Here is an 11,563-nt window from a genome sequence, read left to right as displayed (position 1 = left end):
AGGCAATTTACAAACCTGTAGAGAGCAGAGAATTTTCCCCTTAAGGCATCTACAGCCATTTGGTTAATGGCATAAACCATTAACATCTAATCAGAATGATTATGTTCGGAATATTCTGTTAAATCCCAATAAATAAAGCTAATCAGAATTCAGAGGTCTAGGAAAAATATTTTGTGAGAAAAATTCAGTTTCTGTACTAAGAGACTGATATCTCTAGCCATATTCATACATGCCATCAGTCTTCAGACTACAGCTGTGGTCTCATGCCTCCCGCCTCTTCATCTTTATCAATATCTTCTTTTGAAATTACCTGGCATTTTCCCTTCTGTTGTAAACAGAAGCCCCTGCTTTGAGCTCCAACTGAACCCTTTCACTCAAGTCCTTCAGTAAACATCCCCATGACGCCTGCTATGACCTAAACACTCTGTCTATTTTAGGCAAAAAACAGTTTAGGGATTGTGAATTATATGGATACAGACCATAATTTTCTATTTCATTTTTAGATACATATATATATTTTCTTGGTGAGGAAGATTGGTCTTGAGCTAACATCTGTTGCCAATCTTCCTCTTTTTTGCTTGAGGAAGATTGTCACTGAGCTAATATCCATGCCAGTCTTCCTCTATTTTATGTGGGATGCCACCACAGTGTGGCTTGACGAGTGGTGCTATGTCTGCACCTGGGATCTGAACCTGCAAACCCTGGGACACTGAGGTGGAGCATGTGAACTTAACCACTATGCCACGGAGCAGGCCCCAAAAGCTATTATTAAAATGAACTTTACCCATTTACTTTTTTTTTAGTGTGGGTATAGAAAATTTTAAATTACATATGTGGCTTGCATTATATTAACATTAGACATAGACAGTACCACCCTAGACCTTTAAAACAAAGGGGTGGAAATCTATCTTTAAGGACTTTTAATGTCTAACGGTCAAAGTTTGAATATTGAGGTCCTTATGCCTCTGAAAGTCAAATTTTCAAAGTTAAAACTCTTACCTACCCAAAACTAATAAACCTTGCGCTGACAGACACTTACCTTACCAGCAAGTTCCACTTGAAGCTACTTTGTCGAGGTCCTATGAAAGTTCTATTGTTGCAATACTCAACTTCCAACCCCTATGGTATTGTTTCAACTATATCATAGAGGATTATCAGGAAATATACCAAAATGTTAAGATTGATTACTTCTAGAAGTGGGGTACTGAGCGATTTTTGAATTTTTTAATTCTTTTCTTCATCTTTCAATCTTTCAACAATGAGGACTGTTGTTTCATCATGAGAAAAATGCATATCTTTGAATTTCAGCATGAATAACTTTATAAATTCTATAACACAAATATGTAAAAAAAGAAAAAAAAGGAGGCCAACTTAAAAGGAAATATCCCAAAATGGTTTAATCTGCTTGTCTATATTTCCAAATTTTCTATAGTGAATAGGTTATGTGTATCAAGGGAAAAAATATACCTTAGTTAAAAATTGCAATATCCACCCACCCTTTGAACCTTCAACCTAAATTAATTTGTAGGCTGATTTTCTTAGAATTTTTGAAGCTTTTATCTCTACTGTATTAGACTGAAGAGAAGATGCTTTAGGATTTAGCTTCAATTTTGATGCCAATTTTAATATTTTTATTAAATTTTTTTAGTAACAATTTATTAATCAGTTTATTTAATAACAGCTATTTTAATATTTTTATAGCCACCATCAAACAGGACAGTATTTAGTTAGAGTCTATGCAGGAGAAGGCAGAGAACCCCAAAAGATATATTAATGTGCCAGTGTCAGGAGTTTAGGTTGTACTGCAAAGATGCCCATCCAAATGGGTGCCATTTACAGCCGAGACCTGCAGAAACAATGAGAGCACCCTCCTGCATGCAGCCCAGACCAGCTCACCCAGCCATGCACACACTCAAGAGGGCTCAAGGGCGTGCACGCACACACATGCACATGCAGGCACACACACACAGCACAGTGAGTGGCTTTGGACCCTATTCCCCTCCCGCTGAGAATACCTTGCAGTTGCTTTTCTCAGCTGCCCTCCCCTCTCAGAGGCCAAACCCACCACCTTACCCCCATCAAGTACCACGGGGTACCTGCAGTGCTGTGGCGGGTGTACCCCAGTCTCTGTGTGGGCAGGCAAGACAGAGCCAGGTCTGCTGGCTGCCCTGCTGGCTCTGGAAAGAGTTGGGCTTCTAAAGGCCTGTCAGGTATGACTGTTTAGCCTGGCAGTGTTAGACTCATTTAATTTCTTTTCTTCTTGAGGAAAAGTGTCTTTTTCCAATTGCCACGAGGCAACAGCCCTTTAGACTATGGCACTTAAAAGCTCAGCAGAACTTACTGTTGGTAGTATAGATGACTTCTCCCTCCTGTGGGGTGGAATCTGTATCCTGGACCACCTGCAAGGCTCCCACAGTCCGGACAGCAGGGTCCAAAGTGACCGAACTTTCATTTACGGTTGTGTCGCTGGCGCCTGTGATCTGGTTGGTTGGCGGACCTCCCAGAGATCCCTCGAAGTCGGTGGGCAAGTCGTCCATGCAGTCAGCATTGGGCTGCCAGAAGTAGAAAAGGATCTATTCTTAGTGTATGTCATCAAGTTAGAGATGAAGTGTCTACAGCCTAAATATTTTGTCTTGATGGAAAACCAAGTTATTTACTGTTTTCTTTCTGAACCACTTTATTTAAAAATATTCCACATGTAGTTTCTGTAATTAACATGAAAACATCTCCCCAAATTTTCTTTCCAAAGGTTCTGTTTCGATCTAATCCACAGTTTTAATTCCAGGAATAGCAATATCCAAATGTTAATATAATTACTCAAGGGGAATAACATTTATTTATAATGATAGTCCTTCCTTATATATAATGTCTACACCGCATATAGGAAGTAGTTGACAGCCTGATAATTATCCCCAAAGACCCATGCATTGTTTGCAAATACAGCGATGACATGAGATGTGGATAGAATCTGACTCATTGTGAACTGTTAATCAGAGATATACACATACACACAAACCCACATACACACAAGCACAGAATGAGGCTATTTAGTTGTTGTTAAACATAAGCCAGAAAAAAACAGCTGTAGAAGAAAGCCCTATTTACCTAACATGCAATTGATCACACAGTTGTCAACTCCTCTAAATTAAAAGCTTAGAATCATAAAACTAGGGTGAGACAATCTAGTTTAATTATCCACTCGTTGCAAGACTCTTTCCCTTCGATATCCCTGACAGCTCCATTTGAACAACATAGAAATGGGAGCTCTTTGCTTTGCAAGGCAGCCTGTGTTGACCAGCTTTGGTAGACTATTCTATCGTTGGCCAGTTTTGCAAGTTTTACTCTTTGTCTTAGTTCTGCTGTTTGAAGTGATACTGAATATATTTATACCTCTTCCACAAACAACTTTTAAAATGACTTTTAGTTGTTATGCCTCTGCCCAAACTCATAAAAATTATTTTTAAAAGTTGGCGGTAGAGAGATATGGTCTTGAGAAATACTCAAAATAGATATTAAATATTTTTGCTCGGGTCTGAACATCAACATTGCCTTGAGTGATAACAATTACTACATGGTTTTGTACTCCCAAGGGATAAGGAGGAGGATGGGGAGGATTAGATGAAGAGAATTTGGGCTGACACTGATTAACATCACAACGGCTAAAAAGTTCAAAGTTCACTAAAAGAGAGACTCTATAACTCGTGGACTCATTGGGATCGCAAAGCAAGAAATCCAAAGAGCTGGACTCGTGTCCTGGCTTTTCTGCTCTTAAACCAGTCTCCTGAGCTCCACACCTGTATTTGGAAATCTCCATCATCCCACAAATCCTCAAATTCAGCTCATTTCCTTTTCTCTGTATTGCTTCTTCTTTTGCCTTCTCTTTCTCTATAGGAAGAGTGCCAATTCATTGAAACTCAAGCTGTCAAAAGTCAATTCACTGAATGACCGATCCACCAAATTTACTGATTGTGATACTGGACATGAGCAGATGTGTTACTAACATTTCTCTCCCCATTACCAGACTCCCTTCAGTTTCTTCCCCCGTAATATTCCATTCTCTACTTTCTCACCAGAGCATTCTTTTGTCAAAACACAGGTATGATTCTCCTTTTCTCCTAAAGGACAAATTACAATCTCCTTAGCATAGCAAAACTGACACTCTACAGCCTCGCCCCAGCCGACTCTTTTGGCCTCACCTCGGCCTTTGGAAACACACAGAATACACCATCTATTCCCTATCTTAGTGCTTTAGCTTATGCTGTTTGCCTGCTCGGGATGACATTTGTCCCAATCATCCCTATCACCTTTCCCATCCCAGGTTCTCAATCCAACTCTGGTGAACTCCTAAGCACCCCACAATTCCCAAGCCAGATGTCACTTTTTCTAAGTAGCGGTCCCTCCCTGGTGGTCATCTTTGATACTCTAATACTTTATTTGTGCTTCTCCAGCTCTGTTATGGTTATTACTATTTGTCTCACTCTACTAGTCCACAAGCTTTTTTTTCTTTCCAGTTTTACTGAGAAATAATTGACATGCAAAATTATATTAATTTAAGGTATACAACATAATGGTTTGATATATGTGTATACTGCACATTAGTTAACATCCATCACTTAACATAATTACAATTTTTTTTCTTGATAAGAACTTGAAGATCTAATCTCTTGGCAATTCAAATATATAATTCAGTATTGTTAACTATACTTACCATGCTGTACATTACACCCCCAGGACTTGCTTATCTTATAATTGGAATTTTGTACCTTTTGACCCCCTTCACCCATTTTGTCCACCCCCAGCCTCCGCCTCTGGCAACCACCAATCTGTTCTCTGTTTCTCTGAGTTCAGTTTTAGATCCCACATATAAGTGAGACACGAGCTTTGTAAAGTGAAGCAACTACAGTCTATTGATCTTGAATTCCAAGCCCTCACACAGTACGTGACAATTATTAGGTGCTCAGTAAGTGTTGATATGAAAATTTCTATCTGAGTCTCAGTTTACTGCTTTGAAAACTTAGGAATGTTAGTATCTTCCCTAGACCAATTAAGGGAGGATTTGAGAAAACACTTTAAAAACTGTCAAGTTCTGTGCAAAGGTAAGGCATGCTATTCAAGGGTGGCAGAATATGCCACCCCAAAATATGCTACATTGGCATAAGGATTATTTGGAGCTGAAGACAACTGAGAAGAAGCAGATAAAGAAATGCTCTCTGCCCTCTTCTATTGGCCTAAAAGCAGGATATAAATTTGTAAAGGTCTCCCCCACTGCTTGTCCGAGGAAAAGGAGAACATTTTTATAACCAGAGACTGCAAGTTGATGCCGAAATGGATCCGTGCAAACAAACCTTACTAACATGCCCTTATCTGCCATTAGTTCCCCCCATATGCTTATCTTCCCATAATTTGCTGCCCTAGGAACTCCAAGCCCTTTTCTCCTCTCTTGACACTCTCTAAAACTTTATTGGTCTTTTCTTAAGATGCTATATAAGCCCAAGTCCTGACCACTCCTTTGAGTTACTCATTGTGAAGTGCTCCCATGTATATGTGCGATGCATGTGTTAATAAACTCCTGTTCGATTTTCTTTTGGTAATCTGTCTTTTATGAGTTTAATGTACAGGGCTCCAGCTGGACAACCCATGAAAGCAGAAGGAAAAATAATTTTTTTTCCCTCCTCTACACGATGTGAAGATGCTTATAAGCAAAACCAATTGCGTGTGAGCTATCAGGGGGAAGATTTCACAACGAGGATACTGTACTGCTTGTTCTTTCAGCCATAAGCATCTGAGCGCAATCAGAGATGCACTAATGATGGACACTTTTCCAAGTGTTAACTTTGCTTGTTGATATTGTTCCTTTCTTTCTTTTCTTTTTAAAAAAAGTATTTTATTAGTTTTGATGCAGGGTGTTTGCTTTTACTTTGCAGACTAGTAGGAACAGTATTCTATCTTTAACAGAGAGGGAAAGAGAAAGAACTATTAAGCTCAGGGAGACTGTGAATGGTAGCAGGAATGAATAATTTGGTTTAGATAGGATATTTAATAGACCATCCTTACAGAACCTCACAGTTTACATCCACTCTAAATAGTTCATCAAATAGAACAATATTTTGAAAAGAAACCCAATTTATATACCTCTAAGAGAAATTATAGTCATAATGTTTAGTAAAAGATGTCAAATATCATCTGCAAGTGCACACAGTATAGGTATTCAAATTCAAGTTAGCATGGGGAAGGTCCTCAAAAAAATCCAACCGCTAAATAGTTAGGGACTTGTGAATATACTAGTTACACTGGATATTCTATGCAGTAACAATCATCCTATTCATACTAGGATAAGAGCGACAGGAGCAGGTGTTTGCTGGGATATGAAAGGCCCCAGTCACATGGTGCCTTATAGGAGTACTCACTGAAACCTGTGTTCTGTCATCCTACAAAGAAACGTCTAGACTTGACTGCAGAGAAACAGGGTGAAGCACTGTAATGGAGATAAAGGGATGAAAACACTTCTGACAATAAAGGACTTTTTTCTCCCCTTTTAGTTCAGGATTTTATTTCTCTTGGCAAAATATAATGAAAAAAGATCCCACTGTATTGGGAATTTCATGATCCGTGAGCTGTGCTCTCATTCTTTAGCTCATTTTAGAGAAATCCACTTACAAAATGAAAACGTCCCCAGCTCTTAGCTTTCAACTTATATTTATTTGCCTTATAGCACAGGCAAGCACAAGGACACTCAGTTAAAAACAACAAAAACAAACAGAAAAACCTCACCACCTGTATTTGGACAATCTAGTGGATCAGGATTACCACTAAGTCGCTGGTGAGTGGACGCTGTTCAAAGGAGGATCAGGGTGAATTTCATAAATAGGATTCTGTGACTGCAGCCTTCAGCCTCTGAAGGCCTACAATGCCACCGACATTTATTGAGCACTTAGCGTGAGTAAGGGATATACACATAAGGACCAACAGGCACCAATTATCAGAGAGATTGACAGGCTCTTTTCAATTTTCTTTGATTAAGAAGAAATGGAATACAAGGAGTTTAGGAAAATTGTAAAATAATTTCTTTATGCTACACAAAAAAGGTCTCAGCTAGCTAGAGAAGTGTTTTGTAGTTGAGAAGCTGTGAGCTTGTCCAATGACATGGAAAGTTCTAAGAATGGAGTGAAGACTTCATCTCTCTGGTGTAATTTAGGCATGGTGCTACCCCACAGCAAAGGATGGAGTAGAAGAACATTCCATTCCTCTCAGATCCAGCCTTGAGTATCATACTCTAGGACAAAGCCAGAAAAGCCCCAGGAATGGATGGAGGGTAGCCATATGCCTTGGTGCTTCGTGAGAAGTAGCCCCCTCCGTATGCCTTCTCCTTTACAGAGGACGTTCTGTTCTCTGGGGTGAGCTTGGATGTATGTCATGTTCCTGTTTGGCTGGCCCTTAAGAATCCTTGACAAAATCCAGAAGATGCTACTGATGTTTATTTTTCTGGAAGTCAAGTGTGCTAAATAAAATCTTATCCAGACATAGTAGGCATCAATCCACGGCCAGAATGCCCAACTGCTAAAAGTCAGAATATTATTGGTTTTGGAAATAAATCAAAAGGCCACCCAATAATTCTATTTTAAAAACAATTAATAGCTGTATTCTCAACTCATTTACAACTAGCTTCTGGAGAAGTTATACCTCCCCAGGGAAAGTCTGGAGTCAAGTGCTATTAGGACAAAATTTAACCACTGGGGGTGGTTTGGTTTCATTGTCTTGACCAAGAAGCACCGGGATCGACACTTAGGAGCTTTGAAAATATCCTGAGCAATAGGAACTAGGTGAGATGATGTGACTGCCTACTTTTGAGTATTTTAAAGATTTTGGAGACCAAAGACACACATACACACATGCAGGCACACAAGTACATACATTTCCCCTTTCCCTTGTAAGAACCAATTACAGCCAGAAATGTGCAAAGTGCAAACAGTGAGTTCAATTTCCTAAGTCACCAGTATCTGGTAGAGATGTTGGGTCTTTACTAATGTTTCATGTTCACTGCAGTTGATTTTCACCTTGAATGCATCATGCATTTACAAGTCTGGTCTGAAAATTTAATGCATTGCCTTTCAAATCTAGCTCAGAGCTCTGCGTTGTCACACCAGTTGATCTGTGTTTTGTGTATCAACTGTGAAAATCAGCATACAGCTGGCATGGAGACAGCTGGTAAGGGTAGGTAATTCAGCCAATGCATGACCTTATAATGCTTCAGGTGTGCCCTCTCCAACAGAAACACTCTGATAGTCCTAGGACAATTAGCCTTTTGGCATTAAAGAAAACCTTTGATATCTGATCTGATCCTTCCTTCTTCAGTGACATCTTGGGATTATTAACATTCTCTTTACTCTCTGCCATTAGTAGCGAGGAGTGACAACAGGGAGGCTGCAACAAAGTGGTGGGGGAAGGAGAGAGGCTGCTCTCTGGATCCTCTTTGTCTAGCTTCTTTTAGACAGCGCCTGTGTTTTTCTCACATCTCTCTGTGTAGCCCTTGGATTCAGTGGCCTGGCTTACTTCCTGCCCTCCCCACAGCAGCTGGTGTCACACCAGCCACCAGTTTGTAGGCTTCACTTGATATGGTCCTGGGAAAGTCTTCCTGGGGCATCAAGCCAGACAGCTGGTGGGATTCTCTCTGCACTGGGGAAGAGACTAAATTTTATAAAACATATAACTAAGGGTATCAGCTTGATGGAAGCGCTAGAATTAAGTGGCTCTGGCTCTGGTTTCCCGCTCACTCAAGTTTTCCACAGAGATCTGAGTGCAGCAGAGGCTCTGAGCCAGATTCCCAGCAACTATCTTTCCCTCCCATTGTTGGGAAAAGCTCCTTTCCTCTGAGAGCTCGGTGATTTGGGGGCAACATCAGAAAGTGTGGCATGCACATCTCCTTGATGACAGTGCAGGGGTAATGACACGAGAGGTATCAATGTTGGTCAGAGGTAAACCACTGGTTGGTCAGGCCTCTGCTAGAGTCCCACCTGTACTCACAATCTGCAGCCCAGATGAGAAGCCCACGAGCTGCATAAGCAGCATGTCAACTCACAGACAAATAAAATGGATATGGTGAGAGGGTTATGATGTTCTCAGATTGAGAAAAAGTGAGAGAAGTGTTTTCAGACATGGGAATTCTCTTGGGGCCTCTTCAGATGACACCATTGCTTTGGGGTTGAGGGGACACAGAAAATCCAGGGTTGATGTTTTCTTCCTCCTTTGTGAGTAATGCAGAAAGACAGACATTACGATGCTGTAGGCTGTGCTGTGCTTACCGGGATCCCTAGGGCTTTAAGAATGTTCATCTTGCACATGGGACAGGTGCGATGATCTAGAAGCCAGGGGTCAACACAGGACTTGTGGAAAAGATGCCTGCAATGAGAACCATACATCTTAGAGCGGCGGTAACTGCAGAGACTACCTAGTCTACTACAGCCCAGAGACTTGTCCGAGGTCACTTGACTGCTCAATGGCAGAGCCGAGACTTGAACCTCTATCTCCTAACCTCCTGGGCCAACTTCCTGTTATACCCTGTGGTGATGTCAAAATTTGTCTGTATCCCAGGAGTGTCCTATAGGATACATAACTGAGTCTTCCAAGCTTCAGAAAATGGAGAGAATGTAGAAACTGGGAGATTTTTCTCTTTTCCAATAGGAAGAATGTTTAATGGAAAGAATGCAAGTAGAGACACCTGTATAGACTTTTCAGGATAACTTGACAGAAGCTACTTGTAAATAAATCCCAAGTGTCTTTTCCCACAGTCAGAAGACAACTGCAAAGTAAAGACTCATTTCCATTAATACTTGGGGGTCTAACACAAAAGGGCAGAAGAACTCCTGGAAGCATTTAACACTACAAATGACATTTTAAGTTGTTACGGCCGGAAGGTTGTCAAATCAGAAGCCAAGTGAAAGGTACTGTATCCTTTTCTGATGTGCTCCACTCTACTGCCATGCTCAAGTGCCAGCCATTAGGAGCCTTCATCTGAGGGGCAGGAGGAGGGGCCCATTTAGAAGGTGTAGGATGCCTCCTAACCGAACTTTCTCTCAAGTTGGCTCGCAAGATCCCCTTCAGTGGTATCAGGGAGTCAGAAGCTTTTCTTCTCACTCACAAGACTCCATACCACATGCAGAAGCAGCCAGAATTTCCTGCCTGGGGCAAGAAGAGAGAGAACTGTCTGTCTTCAGTATGAAGCCTTTTTTAGGACATTCCATCCATGCCTGACTCCTGCACTATTCCTGGAAAACTTCCACTCCCCTCTCACACTTTCGTCTTCTTTTGTTCTAACAGTTATCTTTGTCTTAGAGGGCTTTAGTCTCAAATGCTGAAAAAGGACCCCCAAATCAGAGAAGGGTACGGGAAGTGCCACCTTTTAAACTGAAATTGAAAAGAACTCATGTGCCAAGGATGGATTAGCTGTAAACAGGGTATGACCAGATCGGGGATTAGAAAAAGGAGAGGAGAAACCTGGGTGTGTCGTTATGTTTCCAGATTATGGTTTGGAAAGCCTGCAGATTTACTGCTTGGAAAGCATATATCGCATTCATTCATTCCTTCATCCACACATTCATCCAACAAGTAGTATATGCCAAAAGAATCCTGCTCGACACTGGGAATGAGCATGATAGTGAGTTGGCTCCTTCCTTAGGGAGTATAACAGGAGAGGTAGACATTAATAAAATAATATAAATAAACTACTTAATGTCAACAGTGCTAAGTACCACGTTAGAAGAACAGGGAGCTTGAGGGGGCTTGTAACTGGCAGATTTATCCTAGTTTGGGTACGCAGGGAAGGTTTCCCTGACGAAGTGCCAAAACTAAGGCCTGAGGGCTCCACAGACATTATCCACATGAAGGGGAGAGGAGAATAAGAAGGGTATTCTAGGCACAACGACTGGCTCGTACAAAAGCCCTCAGCTGAGCAGAAAGAAGGCCAGTCCCAGGGCAGCAGGCGGTGTGAAGGAGAGGCTGACAATGGATGAAGCCACCTCCTGCCGCTGCCAAAAGCAACATGGACCTCCCCATGCTCAGGCTCTACCCTCAGGAAACAAGTTCCTCATTTGAACTTGCTCACCAACTGGTATTCCTCCTGGGAAGGGAGTCAAATATTCGGGTCCCTTTGACCGTTCCTGGGAGGGAGGCCTCTGTTGTATTTCCTGCACATACGCTGGAGTCAGAATGACAGTAGACCCAACCATTAGCTGTTTTAGCTTAAATAAGTCACTTGATAGCCCCAAGTCTCAGTTGCCTCATCTGTAAGATGCAGCTGTTATCTACTCACGCAGATATGCCTTGCCTGAGTCTCCAACCCACAGAAGCCAGCGGTTAGTCACTAACACCCCCAGTTATTTCTATGCGCTGGTCATTCTGACATCTCCTCTATGATGGTTAATTTTATGTGTCAACTTGGCTAGGCTATAGCACCTAGTTATTCAATCAAACAGTAATCTAGGGGTATTTTGTAGAGGTAGTTAATATCTACAATCAGTTGACTTTAAATAAAGGAAATTATCCTAAATAATCTGGATGGGCCTTATCC

General features: G+C 41.3%; 1 protein-coding gene across 4 annotated transcripts in view; it reads right to left on the bottom strand.

The window, feature by feature from the left end:
• RNF150 (ring finger protein 150) overlaps nt 1-11,563 on the bottom strand; it is a 238,221-nt gene that overhangs the window by 43,009 nt on the left and 183,649 nt on the right. For all 4 annotated transcript variants that reach the window (XM_070258567.1, XM_023636511.2, XM_001502228.5 and 1 more), the window contains 2 exons: nt 9,300-9,396; nt 2,342-2,552 (listed from right to left, as the gene is read on the bottom strand). In XM_070258567.1, the coding sequence (XP_070114668.1) occupies nt 2,342-2,552; nt 9,300-9,396 (308 nt within the window). The remainder of the gene's footprint in view (nt 1-2,341; nt 2,553-9,299; nt 9,397-11,563) is intronic.

The sequence above is a fragment of the Equus caballus genome, chromosome 2, assembly GCF_041296265.1.
Source record: "Equus caballus isolate H_3958 breed thoroughbred chromosome 2, TB-T2T, whole genome shotgun sequence".
In the NCBI taxonomy this organism is placed as follows: domain Eukaryota; kingdom Metazoa; phylum Chordata; class Mammalia; order Perissodactyla; family Equidae; genus Equus; species Equus caballus.
Note: the sequence above shows the minus strand (reverse complement) of the source record. Positions and strands in the feature narration are given on the sequence as shown.